The sequence below is a fragment of the Neolamprologus brichardi genome, chromosome 15 (assembly GCF_056152115.1).
Source record: "Neolamprologus brichardi isolate AB-2024 chromosome 15, ASM5615211v1, whole genome shotgun sequence".
In the NCBI taxonomy this organism is placed as follows: Eukaryota; Metazoa; Chordata; class Actinopteri; order Cichliformes; family Cichlidae; genus Neolamprologus; species Neolamprologus brichardi.
Window position 1 is genome coordinate 39,517,901 of NC_142118.1, and position 19,927 is coordinate 39,537,827.

Genomic DNA, 19,927 nt, shown 5'->3' on the forward strand with positions numbered 1-19,927 from the left:
GAGGACTCACCTCATTGTCCGATCCTGAATCAAGTACCTCCGGGAACTTTTAGCAGAAGTCAGCCTGTTTAAGGCTCTGATATCTATTCTGTGTGACTTAAAGCAGTTATGACATGGTCTGATTTTCTCACCCAACAACATCTGTATATACACTGTCAAAGGTACTTGTCTTTGAGTGAAGGTATAAGGGGATAGGAAATATAAATAACTTCCAATTTCACAAGCCTCGCACTTCTGGCCTTAGCGGTCTTTGAGTATGCGGCCCTTGTGGACCGTTAAGGCTGCGTACTCTAAGGCTGCAGACCCTGAATTGAGATAGCGCCAGTGTTCCTGCAGCTTCCTGAGTCAGGGTCAAGGGTCACAGAGAGATGCTAAGTCAGCAGGAAATCATGATGTTCAGCCTGAAAAGATCTGCAGCTGAAAAAAACCTTCCCTGTTTTACAGTTTCGATGGAAACTGAGCAGCTTATCCCGCACACATTTAAACAAGTTTTCTGCACCATCACAGTAAAATAATTTCCACTGATAAAATCAATAAAGACGAGGTAGAGCCAGGTGGAGGCGTAGAAAGTTTTATTAAACGTGTAAAATCAACTGTTAAAAAGTTTTTAAATAAAGCAGAAAAAGAAGGAAACTCATCATTAATCATCATATCAACATTTACACTATAAAGATTATGAGGCTTTTATTTTGTTAACAGTGACTCAGGCTGTGATGTCACATGTGACATCACATGGTGGCGGTGGCGTCCTCACAGCGTGGTGAACTGGCTCAGAGCTTCTCTCAGCTTATCTGCGATCTGACCAATCAGAGAGCAGAGGGGAGACGACATCACAGACCTGAACACGCAACCAGACTCCGCCCACCCCGCCTCCCGCCTGGCGCTCACCTGCTGGTAGAAGGTGACCTGCTGCTCCAGGTAAAGCTGCATCACTCGGTTGTAGTCGTAGATACGGTTGCTATGGAAATGGTTCATCTCAGCTGGAGGAGAGCAGACAGCGGCGAGTTACCCTCGGACATGTTTTTATTTATTACACATACAAACATTAACTTTATACTATTGTGGTATCATTTTATTTACTTTATTATTTAGATCAGTCGTTCTTGGATTTTTATTCTGGTGGGACTGACATGAACCCAACATCATCATCTCTTCATACACATGTGAAGCAGAAACAGCTGAAACTAAACCGGTGATGAGGTAACGCGATGACATCATGAAAAGGCAGCAGGTGACTAAAGCTCAGTGTGTGACGCGAGCTGAGCAGGAAACACCCTCACAGGGTTCGTATATGTGACCGTCCACTCCGCTGTCAGACAGAGCAAGACAGTTTTATTTTGAAGGGTTACATGAAGTCACTGAATGATCCTGTGATGCTAAAGGTCAGCTGTGTGTCCTTTCTTCTCTCGTCTCCTGAGTGACCGCAGCCCCTCCTCCTTCTTCTGAAGCTCCTACAGATGTGATGTGTCCTGATGGGGATCTTGGTCCTTGGCTCAGGCCAAAGATTAAAGTTGGGGCTCTGAGTGGGTGGTCGTAACGCCCATTTTGGTCTCCTGCAGCGTGTTCCTCAGCAGGATCATCGTGGTTCTCTCTGAGTTTCTCCTCACTTCTGTTGTCCACACTTGGAGACACTGTGATAACTTTCACTCTTCTCCTCAGGTCTGAAGTGATTTATAAAGTGTCTTTGGATTTGGGGCGATGCTTCCTCAGATCAAACCCTCACAGATGTGTTTATACAGATCAGTTTATTTAACTGTAAACCGGAGAAATTCCTTGGTTTGGTCTTAATTTAACATCTTTGAGTGTTACAGAGTGAACGCAGGTCATTGCACAGCAGGTCCATGCTGGGGGTCAATGACAAGCTCAGTTCTTCAGGAGGACAAACTGACTGTGGTCATGTTTGTCTCTCTGAAATTATTCTGTCATTGTTTGTAAACAGATTTATGCTTTTTAAATAAAACAAGCATGTTCAGAAACACTGCGCAGAAAATCCATCGCTCTGCTAAAAGCATGACAGCTTTAAATTTCACCAGGGGCTGATAACTTTGTCAAAGAGATTACTTTGATCTTTGGGTTTGCTGGGATTTTTGGGTGGTGTGTGTGTGTGTGTGTGTGTGTGTGTGTGTGTGTGTGTGTGTGTGTGTGTGTGTGTGTGTGTGTGTGTGTGTGTGTGTGTGTGTGTGTGTGTGTGTGTGCTGTTACCCTGCAGGGCGTAGCTCATGCAGCTGAGCCGCTGGTTCATGCACTTCCTGTCGCTGTTGTTAATTTTTCCTGCAGAAACCAAACGATCGCCTTCCTTCACTTTATCTACAGCAGCCTGAAACACACACACACACACAGGTGAGACCACGCCCTCCTCAGCACACCTGGAGCCCCTCCCATTCCCCAATTAATGTTGCTCTGACAGCAATTGAATAAAAACCTCCAAAATAAAAGCCTCAGTTTCCAGCTTCAGTCTGTTTTATTGTCTCATGTTTTCAGACATTCTCTGTGTGTACCTGCAGTTATGTGTAGCAGTACTGTGTAGTATAGTCACTGTGTAGTTCTGCTGTACCTTGTGTACAGCGATGATGTCTGGAAAACATCCCAGCAGCCCTTTGTACTCGCTGTTAGTCTCCAACAGGAAGTGGAGGTCCTTCTGAGGCTGGAAACATTAACACAACAAAGAATGCAGTAAGAGAATAAAAAAATATTACTGTAAGACTGAGAAAACACAGTATACTGTGTATTTATACATAGGTGTGTGTGTTTTTACCTGCTGGGCAACGATCTCAGCAATCTCCTCGTAGGTTTTTCCAGCAGCCGTCAGAGCGTCGGTCAATGTCGCCTCACCTGCATCGCAGACACTTAAAAGTCTGTACTTATACCACATAATAGATGTTTACTGGATATTTACGTATTTCACAATGGAAACCAGCTTTAAGGAAAATGGTTCAGAAAGAACACACTGAGCTCAGAGTCCCTGAATGCACCGCAGGAGAGCTTCAAGTCCTCCGAGAATGTAAACAAAACCGTTGGTCAGTCAATAAAGTTGTTCCTGTTTAAGTGTTGCTGGAGTCCCTGCACTGTGATTATCTTTACATCCTTCCTCACTCCATGCTTCCACCCTCCCTCCTTCTATCCTCCGCCCTTCCATCCTTACATCCACCCTCTCTTCCTCCCTCCTTTCTTCTATACTTCCATCCTCCCTCTTTCTATCTTTCCATCCTTCCTCAGTCCTTCCACCCTCCCTCCTTCTTTCCTACCTCCTTCTATCAACCCTCCTCCCTCCTTCCATCCTCCCTCCTTCTATCCTACCCTCCTGCCTCCTTCCATCCTCCCTCCTATTCTATCTTCCTCCCTCCTTCCATCCTTCTATCCTTCCATCCTCCCTCCTATTCTATCCTCCTGCCTCCTTCCATCCTTCTATCCTTCCATCCTCCCTCCTATTCTATCCCCCTCCCTCCTTCCATCCTTCCATCCTCCCTCCTATTCTATCTTCCTCCCTCCTTCCATCCTTCTATCCTTCCATCCTCCCTCCTATTCTATCCTCCTCCCTCCTTCCATCCTTCTATCCTACCCTCCTTCCATCCTTCTATCCTTCCATCCTCCCTCTTATTCTATCCCCCTCCCTCCTTCCATCCTTCTATCCTTCCATCCTCCCTCCTATTCTATCCTCCTCCCTCCTTCCATCCTTCTATCCTACCCTCCTGCCTCCTTCCATCCTTCTATCCTTCCATCCTCCCTCCTATTCTATCCTCCTCCCTCCTTCCCTCCCTCCTATTCTATCCTCCTCCCTCCTTCCCTCCTATCCTCCCTCCTCCACCCCCACACTCCTCCCTCGCTCACCTGGATATTTGCTGGTGATGAATACAGTTGACAGGTTTCTGAAGGCTTGGCCGATGCGCTCATACTCTTTAGGAAGTGCTGGTTAAAAACAGATGAAGACATTACCACCCAACCACAGCTGTAAGTATTCTGTGTACATGTACACGGAATAACTTTAAATGTATGCACTGACGTCCGGTGCAGCGTTTCCAGTGCGCGTGCCCGACGTTCAGCAGCTCTCTGACGCCGTCATCCATGGACTTTGTAAAGCGGCTGTAGTGTTCACACCTCTGTTCACTGCACACACACTCAGAGGTCACACAAAGGTAAAAAGCCACAGGTAAAAACTGAGCTGCTGTTTGATGGAAGAAAGTACATTTATGATAAGGAACAGTAATGGGCCCAGTACACCGCCCTGTGGCACTCCCAGTGAGCTACAGCTAAAAAAGGGATTGACGCCTGATGACTGGTCATGTGACGTTTGACAGACACGAGTTAGACGACCCTAATGAGCGAACCAATCAGAGGTAGCCTGACAGACCAAACCCAGGGTATAGACCCAGACTGAGTGACTTACACCTGGACGACATCGAGCTCTGCAGCTTCAGGTTCAACCAAACTGAACATCATTGGACCCACCGTCTCGTCTTTCTCTGCCTTCCTCTTCCCCGCCTTCCACTCCTGAAACAACAACAGACAGCCTTAGCCAATCAGCAACCAGCATCAGATATCATCACACCTGACTGGCTCAAACATGATCTCCATAAAAGACCATACAAACATTTATAACCTGTGGGTGGGGTCTGTTCTGTACCTGAAGCCTTCTGGTTTGTGTTTGCAGTCTTTCATTTGTTTGTGAATAAACAAAAAGGACGTCCCAGAGGCTTAGACAGCAGGTTCTCAGGTTACCTGAAAGATGTAAAGCAGGAGGTGGAGCTTCACCTACCTTCTCATCTCTGTGGGTGAGGAAGAGCTGAAAGACTTCACTCTGAGAGACGATGGGGTGCCGACACATTCGAGTCATCCAGGCCTGCAGACCCTCCATCCTCATCCTAATGAAGTCATCATCAAACCTGCCTACAAGCACGGGTGAGACCGGTAAAGTCAAAGGTGTTTGCTGGGTCATATAGGGTAGCTATGGCGATGGCTCACCTGTCACCTGTTTGTCAGGCAGTGAGGGGATGGGCAGTATGGACCCAAACTTCTCCAGCAGACGCTCGTACAGCCAATCAAAGTGCTTGTAGCGATGATTGACAGGGCTGTTGGTTGTCTGGAGGAAGAGGGAGGAGTCAGAGATTGATACCCAGTGATACTGCAAGTACTACTAAGTACTACAGAGTAAGTAAAGTAAGTAAAGTTTTATTTATATAGCACCTTTCGAGATAAAAATCACAAAGTGTTTCACAGAAGCTAAAACCTAAAAATAAAAATCAACAAAAGCAAGTTTAAAAAAAGTTCTACTAAGCTCACATTGGGTGTTATCTGGTACTCGATGAAGCTCTTCAGTCCGTACATTTTGGACTCTTTCTTTGGATCAGCAATCACACAGTCCAGAGGAGACGTCGAGTACAGCCAGACGGGGCCTACTTCTCCCATCTGATTGGACGAGGACCAAGAGCCAATCAGAGCAATCGACACCACACATCATTAACCAAGAGAGAAATGTTGGACTCACGTAGACAGGAAGTCTCTCTCTGCTGTCAGCCGGAGGGCGGGCTAACATGAAGACTTCTGGACTCGGACCTTTGGAGAACGAGAACCTAAAGACAAGAAGGCATCACTGTCTTCTACTCGTTTCTACTGATTTCTACTGACATCTACCAAATTATACTGACATCTACTCATTTCTACTGATTTCTACTGACATCTACCAAATTCTGCCAACTTCCACTGACATCTGCTTCCATTAATTTTTAATAATATCTAACAACTACCAACATTCACTCCCTTCCACTGAAATCTACTAGGGTTTACTATCACTACTGATATCTACTGACATCTACTGAACTCAACTGATGTTTAGTAAGCTCTACTGTCTTCTACAGCAATCTACCAACTGCTAACCACTGTGACTGACATCTAATGACTGACACTCCCTGTCTTCCACTGACTCCTACCACTTTGCTCTATGGACCGACATCTACTGGACTCTACTTTTAGCTCTACTGTGAGTCGTCTGTTATATTTGCATATTTCAGAAACATATGTACTTATTGAGGGAGATCTTAACACTGGGTCCATGGGCGCTTCGTCCTGAGGCTCCGGCCTCCCCTTCTGGTTGATTGTTGTCATGGTAACTGCTCACCGACTGGTCATCCCATTCGTCGTCCCACTCGCCGTCATCATCCTGAACAGCTGATAGGGACACTGCTCGACATTCCTGATGTAAAACCTTTTTCCTCACAGTAACACACTATACTTGAAAATGAGCTGAAAACAAGCGTATGTTACCGTGTTGTGTGGGATTGTATCCTCGACTGTCCCATCCCTGTGTGTGACTGACAAAAGCCCCGCCCCCCGAGCCCAGGTCCCCGCCTCCTCCAATACCACCAGTGTTTCTGATCTGAAACATGACAACATCTTTAACAAACAGATGCTCCTGCAGACGATACAGACTTTACTGTAGCCATCACAGAGCAGGGTGCTACCAAATTTTTCAATTGTGCGACTAAAAAAAATCACCAATGTGACCAACTGTTCGAGTACGAACAAAAAAAAGCCTCAGCAACTCTGAAGGTCTCCGTGTGGTCAACAACAGACACACATTATGCCCCTATCGTGGTCTGAACCAATCAGAGATAGTCAGCGCTGTCGGCCACTCTTTTTTTTTTTAACTTAAATGACCTTGGACAAGAAAGCTTAATTTCTGCTGTTCAATACTGATCTTAGAAATATGGTATCTAACCAGATTCTTACTCTGGATGGCATTACCTTGGCCTCCAGCAACACTGTGAGGAACCTTGGAGTCATTTTTGACCAGGACATGTCCTTCAACGCACATATTAAACAAATATGTAAGACTGCTTTCTTCCATTTGTGCAACATCTCTAAAGTTAGAAATATCCTGTCTCAGAGTGACGCTGAAAAACTAGTTCATGCATTTATTACTTCCAGGCTGGACGACTGTAATTCATTATTATCAGGAAGTCCTAAAAACTCCCTGAAAAGCCTTCAGCTAATCCAAAATGCTGCAGCAAGAGTCCTGACAGGGACTAGAAAGAGAGAGCAGATTTCTCCTGTTTTGGCTTCCTGTTAAATCCAGAATTCAAAATCCTGCTCCTCACATACAAGGTCTTAAATAATCAGGCCCCATCTTATCTTAATGACCTTGTAGTACCATATCACCCTATTAGAGCACTTCGCTCTCGCTCTGCAGGCCTACTTGTTGTTCCTAGAGTATTTAAAAGTAGAATGGGAGGCAGAGCCTTCAGTTTTCAGGCCCCTCTTCTGTGGAACCAGCTTCCAGTTTGGATTCAGGAGACAGACACTATCTCTACTTTCAAGATTAGGCTTCAAACTTTCCTTTTTGCTAAAGCATATAGTTAGGGCTGGACCAGGTGACCCTGAATCCTCCCTTAGTTATGCTGCAATAGATGTAGGCTGCCGGGGATTCCCATGATGCATTGAGTTTTTCCTTTCCAGTCACCTTTCTCACTCACTATGTGTTAACAGACCTCTCTGTATTGAATCATATCTGTTATTAACCTCTGTCTCTCTTCCACAGCATGTCTTTATCCTGTCTTCCTTCTCTCACCCCAACCAATCACAGCAGATGGCCCCGCCCCTCCCTGAGCCTGGTTCTGCCGGAGGTTTCTTCCTGTTAAAAGGGAGTTTTTCCTTCCCACTGTTGCCAAAGTGCTGCTCATAGGGGGTCATATGATTGTTGGGTTTTTCTCTGTATCTATTATTGTGCGATCTACTGTACAATATAAAGCTCCTTGAGGCGACTGTTGTTGTGATTTGGAGCCATATAAATAAAATTGAATTGAATTGAATAAGAAAAGATGAAAAGAACTATTGATACATTTTTTGTTAAGGCCTGATCCGTCTGAAATTCATAGCCAGTGCTCTGAAATGGAGCCATCAATCTTTGAACGCTGAAAAAGCACACAGTGTATCCAGAAAACACATTATATGCTGCAATAAATGCACTGCCCAAGTGTCCCCTCTCCCCTCTGCCTTTCAGCAGCAGGCAGCAGCAAACAGGTCGTCAGAGGAGCCGATGTGATGATTAGGTTTAACATTGCCTACAATGTTACCAAAGAGTGCCGAAGCACTTCAAGCACTTTTTCAGTAACTTATCTTTCTGGTAGAACTTTGTGTTGACAAGATTGTTAGTTAATCATTTACATTGTCTGTATGGACAGTGATGTGGTTGAAAAATTTGGGTGCGCCTAACTTTTGTGCTGGTGCGCCTAAGAAAAAAAGTTAGGCACACCAGTGCAACTGTGGCAAAGAGTTAGTCTAGAGCCCTGCAGAGGTTACACTGTGTGGTCCAATGGTCTCCACAGTGGGGTTATCACTCTGTGCTGTGATTTTCAGTATCTCTGTGAAGTGTTTGTGCCTTTGTGAACTTGAAATCAAATAAAGATGAAATATCCTCAGTTTTAGTCTCTGTTGGTTTGGTAAAATAAATGATTGCAGCTTGCCCGGTGAAGCCCTGATGGACGTATTTATTGATGTTTGGATCAGCCTGCGAGTCAGCTGCTTGTTTTCACTGAAATACTGATTTTCTGGCCTCTGTTCTGGAATCTCAGCTAAATTCAAACAAACAGTCAAATAATAATAAAAACTAAACTCAAAGCTAAGTGTTGGACAGAGGAGCAGTGTGACACTGATGAAGGTGAAATTCGCTGATCTGTGCCTCTTTGTGTTGACACGACATGAAATAATGTCACAGCGCTCACCTGTAAATATCCCTCAGGTACAAGGCCGGTTTGTCCGCTGGAGTTCTGGGCCTGGATCCAGCCTCCACCCACAGTCTGAAGAACAGGGACACGTGAGGGGGTGGAGCCGTGTTTCCTTTGCAGTGTGTGCAGTGAAAACACCTGTGTTTACCTGGTCTGTCACAGTGATGGTCTCCCCCTCTCTCACCGACAGCTCGTTGTTTCCTGGCTCCGCTGTGAAGTTGTACAGAACCAGAGCCTGGAGAGCGCACACACACATGCACACACACAAACACACACAAATTTATAATTTACAGTTTGATGATTTAAAGTCACACATACAACCCGTCGAAAGGGGAGGGGGCCGGCTGCTTCCAAATAGAGCACGTCATTCATAATGATGTAAATCCAAGCCCATTATGTATTCATGATTTGAATCCTGGGTTGTGTGAAATCCCAGAAATAAACCTTAGACAAAGTGGATCTGTGAACTAAGGTGTTGGTCTGTTAGGTTATGTTGTGGTGATCCTCGATTTGGGGGATTTGTGTTCATACTGGAGTGCAAAATTAAAACCAATGGAAGATGGACAAGAAAAGTTCAAAGCCATCAGGAGCTCAGTTTAGAAAAAATAGAAAAGAGGAGAAACGATCAACAGATGAAGGTAAGCAGATGTGTGATTGGATGATGGCAGGTCATCCTGAAACTATCAGAGTCAGAATACTTTATTAATCCCTAAGGAAATAATGTGGGTTACAGTTGCTCCAAGAAGAAATGGTAAAAATAGTAACAGTAACAGACTAAACTCCAAACAATACATTATGTTACAGATTTGAATATTAATTGTAATATTGTCAATTGTTGATTTGTCCTGTTCTCATTGTATGACGAATCATGATGGCTGTTTGGTAGCCGTTTGCGTACTATGCACTCTCTCTCTCTCTCTTCATATGTGTGTTTCTCTGGCAAAATTCAGTCTGTTTCGACAACAGTTTTATGGTAATGTATAATCCTTAATATGTTTTATATGTGTGTGTGTGGGGGGGCGCCAGAGGGAGTGTTCGCCAGGGGCTCCAAACAGGCTAGGACCGCCACTGGTGTCAGAGGATTGTGGTGTGAGAAACACGGAGACCTCCTCACACTGACGATCTCTGAGTTCCTCAGAATCTAAAGTTTCTGATATATCGCCTGCAGGCCTCACTGATCATCACAGGGATCAATAACACTCATCGATCTCTCCTCAGCAGCAGGTCTGTGACTTTTGACCCTCCTCTGAGCTTCTCCGACAACTTTTAAACGTGGGCTGATGTTCCCGCACATGCGCAGCAGCAGCCTGTGCGTTCCTATTTTCCCAACTGGATGTTGGCAGTTCTCCCCACGGCTGTTCGAGCCGTGTCTGCGGCTCTTCCCTCCCCCCTTGTCTCCCCCGTGTCTCCCCTGTGTCCCCCTCCTCTCCTCGTGCCGCTCACTGCACCTGTCTGCTGACACCTGCCGTGTCTCAGGTGTGTCCCCGCCGTTCTGTTGCTCCCCGAATCCGGTTCGGTTCAGCGCGCTAATTGGAGCCAGCCGCGGGGTCAGAGGTCACCGCAGATAGGTACGCGTGCAGGCGATGGTCTTACCTGAGCAGCCATGGTGACGTCACAGGAGTAGGTTCGATCCCGGTTCTTGCCGTCAGCTCGCGGACCGACCTGAGCCCCGCTGCGTCAAGGTAGGGAGCGCGAGGACGGCACTTCCGCTGTGGCGTTTCACAATTAAAGCAACGCAGTAGCTCTAGGGCAAACAAACCTATAAAACGACACCTTTAGTGACGACACTTTAGTGACGTCTGAAGAAGCTGTGAACACAGGCAAGTTGAATTCATATAATAAAATACAGGAATGTGGTAAATAAATCACAGATTCGCTTAGTTTTATTCATTTTTATTTTGAAAGTCCGCTTCCGTTAGTTTATTTTTGTGCTCTGTAACCTTGACCACATATGACGTCATACACGGAAGGGCTATTCCACTGGGCGTCTCCTGAAAACTCTCCAGTTACACGCTGTAAAAATACAGCAGTTGAAAATACTACTGAAGCACATTAAAATACTACAAAATACAAAACGCTAAAATATTACGAAATACTTGTTAAAATACTGCTATTAAATGCATTAAAACACTACAAAATACACTAAGATCATTAGGATCAGTGTGCAGAGTGTAAAATATGAACTTTAACTGTAAATTGAATAAAACAGTAAACAATAGTTTTTTATAAAAAAAAATAAAAGTACAGATAAAAACTGTAGAAACACACAAAAATAAACAGTGCATCATAAAACTATATGATTGTTGTTACAGTGAAACACACATGTGGGGACTCGGGCTTCACTCTGTCTGCTGTTTGTGGTCTCTGCTGCTCTCTGGGCCAAAGGTCACACCTGAAGCCCGTGTCAGGTGACCTATGGCCGAGTCAAGGCGGTCGTAGGTCACACCGTCGCTACTGCCTGGACTCAAGCCTGAAGAATGGCATCTCTGAGATACCCAACAGGTGTTTCCTGTTTTATTTTGGCTGTCAGCCCTCCACTTCCTGCCTAGCATGTGTCTGCAGGCTGTTTGCCCTGCCCTAGCCTGACTCACCTGTGCTCACCTGTTCTGGGATAATCTGTTTTTGTGTGTGTTCATGCTTCTGCTCTGACTCTGTGGTATCAGGTCATGTGTTATTAATGAGATGTGTTGAGCCACACCACTCATACTACTGCTCCCATGATGCAGTGCATCTGCTATTTTATTACACCACAGAAAAAAACAATACCTGTGTCCAGAGGCCTGAACTCAAATCCACAGAAACACCTGTGAAACTCACATTTTAGAAAGTACTGCACGGGTACTACACATGTATTACACGTACACAGATGATTGAAGGATAAATACTTTAAACCACAGGTATGACCCAGTGTGCAGTGTCCACTACACAGGAACACCTGTGTGTGTGTCTTAGATCACAGCAGCTGTGCCATTTCTCTGAGCAGGTCAGTAAACTCACCACACACTGACTGTGGCACTGCAGGAACTCGTGTGGTGTTCAGATTCTGCCTGATCAAACTGTGTGAATCAGTCTGAGTTATACTGAGGCATATGAGTGGAGCACAGCTTTGGTGGGGGGGCTCAGCTGGGGGCTGGGTGGGCTTGCCCCTCCCCAGCCAAACTACAGCTACACCCACAGGTTGGAGTAAACGCTCCTGAAATCTTAAAGTTTGTGTGTTTTCTGGAAAACAAAGACATGTTGTTGATTCGTAAACAATTTCTTTGCTCTGGTCGATAAACGTTCGTCCTCTCTCGCCAAATGTTAAAGCATGATGTTGAACACAGGTGGGGATGCTCACATAGGAGGAAGTAGAACTACAATCAGGAACTCCAGAAAACCAACCTTCACACTAAAACAGGAAGTAAGCAAAAGACTAAACACACAGAGACACCAACACTGACCCAGGGAGGAGAGTGAACAGAGACAGGAGAAGCAACCTGTAAGCAGGAAGCAGCTCTCTAAGAATGTCCTTGAAACAAATGAGTCACATTAGAAACAGGTAAACAAAGAGCAGCGCAGCAGGAAGATGAAAGTGAGTCAGCGTCATGTTGATGAATCCAGGGTCCTGCACATTTTTAAACCTCACAGGAACTCAGAATGACTGCAATGATGTCAGCCATGTATAGGGTCAAACTTCATGTTTCTAGACTCTATCAAACCTTTAAAATGCTGTTGGACATCATTTAATGACAGAATCTCAGTCATGTTTCAGCATAAAATGTAACCAGATTACAATCAAACTGTCTCTAAGTCCATGTAGTTTAAGTCTTACGGTGTGTTCACACTGAACGCGATAGAGGTGGCCAGAGCGTCAGGTTTACATGTAAAGTCAATGGAAAACGTGCGATGACACGCGATTGCGTGTCCCGCGAAAATTTGGAAGCAGAATTGCATCGCGAAAACGCGTGAAACGGGCGTCAGTGTACCGCGTCTGCCGCGTTTGGCTCGCGAATAAAACCACGCGCGTCAGTTTTTGTGTTGCATTTTGTGCAAACGCGCGTTTCGCGTCTACTGCTGGAGTTGAAAAAATCTGAACTCAAGCGTCAAATCGCGCCACGACAACCAATCAGGAGCCTGCTGACGTGGCTCTGACCAAAGGGGAAATGGTCAAAGGGGCAGATCCATCCAAAGCCCTTCATTCTTCATTCAGTATGGAGGAAAAGCTCATCACTGCCGTGGACCCTAGTTTTCTGATGAGGCAGCAGCTCTCCAGGGCAGAAACAATGTTGTTATTTTTCTCCTCCTTCCCCCTGAGGCTCTTCCACTCCAAGCTGGGTCCTTTTTATTCCTGTCTCTCTGTAAATAGTTAAATGTTATATATTTATGTTTAATGTTTTTGTTAGTGAATTTATATATTTTTTCCAATAAACATTTGTAATGACTAATGTCTCTGTTCTACTACACAGCAAATATTGGCACCCGACTTGACACATGTACAGGGTGGGCCATTTATATGGATACACCGTAATAAAATGGGAATGGTTGGTGATATTAAAGTCCTGTTTGTGGCACATCAGTATATGTGAGGGGGCAAACTCCTCAAGATGGGTGGCGACCATGTAGAAGTCGGCCATCTTGGATACAACTTTTGTTTTTCCAATAGGAAGAGGGCCATGTGACACATCAAACTTATTGGTAATGTCACAAGAAAAACAATGGTGTGCTTGGTTTCAACGTAACTTTATTCTTTCGTGAGTTATTTACAAGTTTCTCTTTGTTCACAGCCATTGACATGTTGAAGAGGTTAACACGTGAGGAGCGGATCGAAATTGTGTTGATATCTGGTGAACGCAGTAACCGGGTCATTGCAGCAGATTTCAAGACACCCTACGAGACCACCCATCTCCCATGCTACAGTTAGCAAACTGCTTGCTAAGCTTTGTGAAACTGGTTCAGTGTTGGATTTGCCAAAATGTGGACGCAAGAAAACTGTCACTAATGACGAAACATCAGTGGCTGTCCTAGCTTCATTCAGCAAGAGCCCACAGCGTAGCACTCGCCGCATGTCACTGGAGAGTGGCATTAGTCGAACATCCCTTCGGCGGATATTAGCTACTCACAAATGGCACCCTTACAAACTCCAGCTACTGCAGCATCTCAGCGAGGACGACCCAGATCGGCACAGAATTTGCAGAATGGGCAAAACAAAAATTGGAGCAGGACCCTCAGTTCACGCAGAAGATTTTGTTCAGTGATGAGGCAAACTTTTATGTGAATGGTGTTAACAAACAAAACCACCGCTATTGGTCTGACACTAACCCACATTGGATGGATCCTCCAAGATTGTTGGAACAACAAAAGTGATGGTTTGGTGTGGTATATGGGGTACAACGATAGTGGGTCCATTCTTCATCAATGGAAACCTCAAGGCCACTGGATATTTGAAATTGCTACATGATGATGTGTTTCCCTCTTTATGCACTGAAGCTGGTTCCCTGAGTTTTTCCAGCAAGATGGTGCACCACCACATTATGGGTGCCAGGTCCGAGCATTCCTAGATGAACAGTTTCCTGGAAAGAGGATTGGTCGTCGTGGGCCAGTTGAATGGCCCCCAAGGTCTCCCGATCTGACCCCCTTAGACTTTTATCTTTGGGGTCATCTGAAGGCAATGGTCTATGGTGTGAAGATATGAGATGTGCAGCACCTGAAACTACGGATACTGGATGCCTGTGCTGGCGTTTCTCCTGCAGTGTTGCTATCAGTGTGTGAAGAGTGGGAGAAGAGGGTTGCATTGACAATCCAACACAATGGGCAGCACATTGAACACATTTTATAAGTGGTCAGAAACTTGTAAATAACTCATGAAAGAATAAAGTTACGTTGAAACCAAGCACACCATTGTTTTTCTTGTGACATTACCAATAAGTTTGATGTGTCACATGACCCTCTTCCTATTGAAAAAACAAAAGTTGTATCCAAGATGGCCAACTTCTAAATGGTCACCATGGTCACCACCCATCTTGAGGAGTTTGCCCCTCACATATACTAATGTGCCACAAACAGGACTTTAATATCACCAACCCATGTTGTTACGGTGTATCCACATAAATGGCCCACCCTGTAGAATTTATTTCATATTATACTAATGATAAAACATACTAATACAGTGGGATGCAAAAGTTTGGGCAACCTTGTGAAAAGTCATTATTTTACTGTACAAATCGTTGGTTGTTACAATAAAAATTGTCAGTTAAATACATCCTATAGGAGACAAACACAGTGATGTTTGAGAAGTGAAATGCAGTTCACTGGATTTACAGAAAGTGTGCAATAACTGTTTAAACAAAATCAAGCAGGTGCATAAATTGGCAACACAAAAAAAGAGAAATGAATAGAATAGAATAGAATTCAACTTTATTGTCATTGCACATGCACAGGTACAGGGCAACGAAATGCAGTTTGCATCCATCCAGAAGTGCTTTAGCCATGATAAAGATATATTACAATATATATTAGCAATAATATAAATATGTAAGTATATTACAGAAATGGGTCTATTATGGTATGTTATAATGTACACGGTATGAAGTATGTTATGAATATTCTATAACTATAAGTATGTACAGGCTATGAACAGGATATAAATATGAAAAACTATAGAGAAATCTGAGATATACAGTTATACAGAAATGTGAACTATGCAGGTTATAAACAGTTGTAGGATTAAAAATGATCGTATGTACAGAATGATTATTTACACAGAACTATACAGTAGTGCAGTTAAGATCAGTGAGATATGTGGATCATTTCTACAGAGGCTATAAAGTGCTGGTGGTTGTGAGTGGTGGTTCAGTCCATGTTATTTTTGTGTGTTTGAGGGTACAGTTGTCCATATGTGTGTGTGTGTAGGTGGTTGTGGGTGTGTGTGTGTCCAGTCCATGTGTTAACGTGGGTCAGAGTTCAGGAGGCAGAGTTCAGGAGTCTGACAGCTGTGGGGAAGAAGCTGCTCCGGTACCTGGTGGTCTTAGTCCGGAGGCTCCTGTAGCGCCTCCCAGAGGGCAGGAGGGTGAAGAGTCCATGTGATGGGTGACTGGGGTCTTTGATGATTTTCCCAGCCCTTTTCAGACACCGCTTCCTGTAGATGTCCTTTATGGCAGGAAGTGGTGCTCCGGCGATGCGCTGGGCAGCTTTCACGACCCTCTGCAACGCCTTCCGGTCCGAGGCAGAGCAGTTCCCATACCAGACTGTTATACAGTTGGTCAGGATGCTCTCGATGCAGCAGCGATAGAAGTTCACCAGGATGTCTGAGGACAGGTGGTTCTTCCTCAGAGTCCTCAAGAAGAAGAGGCGCTGGTGAGCCTTCTTGACCAGCTTGGAGCAGTTGGTCGTCCAGATGAGATCCTCGGAGATGTGGACTACCAGGAACTTGAAGCTGCTCACACGCTCCACAGCCGTCCCCTTAATGTGGATGGGTGGATGTGGGTCAGCATTCCTCCTGTAGTCCACGATGAGCTCCTTGGTCTTCTCGGTGTTAAGCAGCAGGTTGTTTGTGTCGCACCACTCAGCCAGACGATCCACCTCCTCCCTGTAGACTCATCGTTGTCACTGATGAGGCCAATCACCGTGGTGTCATCTGCAAACTTAATGATGGTGTTGGAACCATCAGCAGGTCTGCAGTCGTGGGTGAAGAGGGAGTAGAGGAAAGGGCTCATCACGCAGCCTTGTGGTACACCGGTGTTCATTGTGATTGTAGATGAGCAGTTGTTATCCAGCCGGACATGTTGGGGGCGGTTGGTCAGGAAGTCCAGTAACCATTTGCAGATGAGGGAACTGATGCCCAGGTCTGTCAGTTTCCTGATGAGTTGTGAGGGGAGGATTGTATTGAACACTGAACTGAAGTCTATGAACAGCATTCTGGCGTAGGTGTTGTTGTTGTCCAGGTGTGAGAGGACAGAGTCCAGTGCGATGGAGACTGCATCCTCTGTGCTCCTGTTCTGGCGGTATGCGAATTGGTGGGGGTCCAGGGTGGGGGGGAGACAGGATTTGAAGTGTGCTAGGACCAGCTGCTCTAAGCACTTAGTGATGATGGGGGTGAGGGCTACTGGGGGGTAGTCATTGAGGCAAGATGGGTTGGAGTTTTTGGGTATCGGGACGATGGAGGTGGAGTTGAAGCAGGCCGGTACCGCAGCGTGGGCCAAGGACAGGTTGAATATGTCTGTGAGCACTCCTGCAAGCTCCCCAGAACACGCTCTGAGAACACGCCCGGGGATGCCATCAGGACCTGCAGCCTTGTGGACGTTGATCCTGCTCAGCACCGCTCCTACATCGGTGGGGGAGAGAGTCAGAGGTTGGTGGTCTGGCGTCACGTCTGCTTTGGTTGTGGGGTTCCCTCGCTCAAAACGGGCATAAAAGTTGTTGAGCTCGTTGAGGAAGGAGACATCAGAGGATGCGGGGGAGGGTTTGGTGGTCCTGTAGTCTGTAATGGTCTGGAGTCCTTGCCACATGCGTCGTTGGAGAAGTGTTCTTCTACCTTCTTTTTGTAATGGTGTTTAGCTTTTTTGATGCCCTTCTTTAGATTAGCCCTGGCTGTACTGAAGGCATCTCCTGACCTAAAGGCAGTGTTGCGGGCCTTCAGGAGGAGACGAACATCCCGGTTCATCCAAGGCTTCTGGTTGGGGTACATGGTAATCCGTTTCTGGGTGGTGACACTGTCTGTGGTTTTGGAGATGTAATCCAGTACAGATGAGGCGTACTGGTTCAGGTCTGTGTGGGTGAACATATTCCAGTCTGTGTTTTTAAATCTGTCCTGGAGCACTGCGTCTGTCCCCTCTGGCCACACTTTAATTGTCCTCACAGCAGGTTTCACACGTTGGATGAAATGAATATTTAGTGTATATCAATGTGTGTGTCTCCTATATGATATATGCAAGTGACATCTTTTACTGTAACAGTGATTCATACAGGAAAATAATGACTATTAATAAGGTTGCCCAAACTTTTGCATCACACTGTATACAGGAACATAGTGAAGACAAGTTACTTAAGAGAGTAAAGAGAGGTTAGTTTATTTTGGAGTAGAGCTCCATTTATTAAGAAAAATTTAAAAAGACAGGAACACTCTTTAGAGGTTTGTGGGTGGCTCTTAAAAGAGCCGTTGTGGGGAAGTCACTCAGACTTCAAACAGGCTACTCCTTTGGTTGCCAAGACACAGCTCCCTCTGCCAGGAAGTGGGCCATGAACTTCTCCCTCACCAGGACAGCCTCTCTGGAGGAGTTGTTTGCTGCTACACGACCCAGGCCTTGCAACGGCTCCACCACAGCAGGTGCCACACCCCTCACAGCAGGTGCCACACCCCTCACAGCAGGTGCTCCTCTCTCGTCCAAACAGCGCAGAAAATTGTGGAGAACACACGTTGCCTTCACGCACTTCTCCGCAATTTCAGGACGGAGCTCCATGGAGCGCAGATGCAACCTCCACTGTGAGGGAGAGAGGGAAGTTCCAGCGCTCCTGGAATCCCTCTGTGATGGACCGCCAGTCTGCAGGTGAAGGCACAGCCATGAAATCATCCACTAGACAGTCCCAGATGGCCGTCGCTACCTGGGAGATGATCTGGCTCACCGTGGACACACCAACTCGAAAACTGAATGCGATGGTCCTGAAGGTAGGGCTGTTCGATATAACGATATATATCAGATGACGATATAAAAACGTCGATCGTTTCATTTTACGCTGTCGTTTGTTTCGTGGTGTCGCAAAATAAACTGTTTACGGCGATATTTGTTCATGTTTTGATGTCACTGTAGTTATTATTCATTTCTTAAAGTTCTCTCTTTCTCTTATATTTAATATAACCACACTACAGACGGACAAGCACCTGTTTTTATGCGTTGTCGTTAGCAACAGCGACGGTAACACCATCGCGTGTCTGCTTGTTTATGTTCCACGTAAACCTTTCACAATAAAGCTCAAGATCCTGTTGAGACTTTTCAAAATAAACTGAATCACGTGAAAGAGCAGATTATTCACGGATGAGAAGTAAAAAAGACGCCAGGTGCTAAAAAATAAACCTTAGACTCAAACATTAGAACAGGCTTTTCCCCGCAGCACGCCGTGTAATAAATACTCACAAAGAAAACGGCGGCCGTATTAAACACTTTTACTAACCTCAGGCAGACGGACAGGCGCTCTGCAGGTGGGATTGAGCACCTGTAGTTGGTATCTAGGCGGGCGATGCTTGGACCAACGCGGGACAGCAGGTCCTCAAACTGGGCGAGTGAAAGACAGTGATATCGCTGAAAGCCACGGTCGTCCAGGCGCAGCTCCTGGAGCAAATGGTGAAACTCACCAAACTGCTCACGCGTCTGGAGGACCTGATGGACCCAGGTACGGCGAGGACGTCGCTGCTCTGCTCTCCACAGTAAATAGAGGAGGGAGACTCTCTCTTCAAGCGCTAGCTCGACAGCTGCCATGTAGCAAAGAAACCGTCCGGCACAACTTCCTCCCACATCCCTCCCACATTTCCGGTTCACGCGCGTCAAAATTGCATATTTTGACACACGATGAATTTGCGTTGGACACGCGTCGAGGTGCGAATGTGCATGCGTCAAATTAGGGGCGTCTGGGGCGTTTTCGCTCGCATCTATCGCGTTCAGTGTAAACACACCGTTACAGACACAAGATGAATAAGATAACTCTGCACTGAGCTCCAGCTGAAGGTTTAAGACAAATACGATAAAGCACAGAGGTAGCAACAACTAGTCAGATGTCATGAAAATCAAAAACATGTCGATGAAACGAGCTGTTACAGCTGAGACTCATACTGAGTCATGTCAGTGATTACTTCAGCTGTTTCCTGGAATACAGCTCCTTCCTGGGGGACTGAACGGGTGGAGGCTAGGATGGAGGAGCTCTCTGACATCTGGCGCTCTCTGAGCTCTCTGACGTCCTTTAGCCTGATGGTGGTCCCATCAGGCTAAAGGACGCCAGCTGACCTCAGTCAGGTGGGCTGTGTTAACAATGCTGGTTTCAGACAGTGTTCCCGGGCACATTGTGGTCCACAGGTGTCCAATAAAGGAGTGCAGCCTCGTCCCACACACACACTCTGGTGTGACGCACTGCAGACCGTGGGGAAGTCTTTGTGTTGTTTATGAAGTACTCCACAGTCTTTTAAACCTCTGCCACATCTAAACATCTTTACATCTTTACCCCTAACCCTACCCTAACTTATTACC

General features: G+C 45.8%; 2 protein-coding genes across 2 annotated transcripts; both read right to left on the bottom strand.

Moving 5' to 3' along the window:
* Positions 1–561: 561 nt before the first annotated feature.
* On the bottom strand, positions 562–10,421 carry LOC102784818 (sorting nexin-9-like). The gene is made up of 17 exons (XM_087851805.1): positions 10,311–10,421; positions 8,866–8,952; positions 8,715–8,789; positions 6,259–6,370; positions 6,018–6,174; positions 5,483–5,567; positions 5,278–5,403; positions 4,960–5,077; positions 4,754–4,884; positions 4,385–4,488; positions 4,001–4,104; positions 3,829–3,906; positions 2,756–2,832; positions 2,555–2,644; positions 2,203–2,317; positions 889–980; positions 562–798 (listed from the first exon to the last, which is right to left on the bottom strand). Exons 1-17 carry the CDS (start codon positions 10,320–10,322, stop codon positions 751–753), a joined length of 1,611 nt encoding a protein of 536 aa, XP_087707931.1. The 5' UTR covers positions 10,323–10,421; the 3' UTR covers positions 562–750.
* A 7,460-nt stretch (positions 10,422–17,881) lies between these two features.
* Positions 17,882–19,165, bottom strand: LOC148098649 (uncharacterized). The gene is made up of 3 exons (XM_087852623.1): positions 18,859–19,165; positions 18,215–18,376; positions 17,882–18,123 (listed from the first exon to the last, which is right to left on the bottom strand). The coding sequence occupies exons 1-3, from the start codon at positions 19,163–19,165 to the stop codon at positions 17,882–17,884; spliced, it is 711 nt and encodes a 236-aa protein (XP_087708749.1).
* Positions 19,166–19,927: the final 762 nt, after the last annotated feature.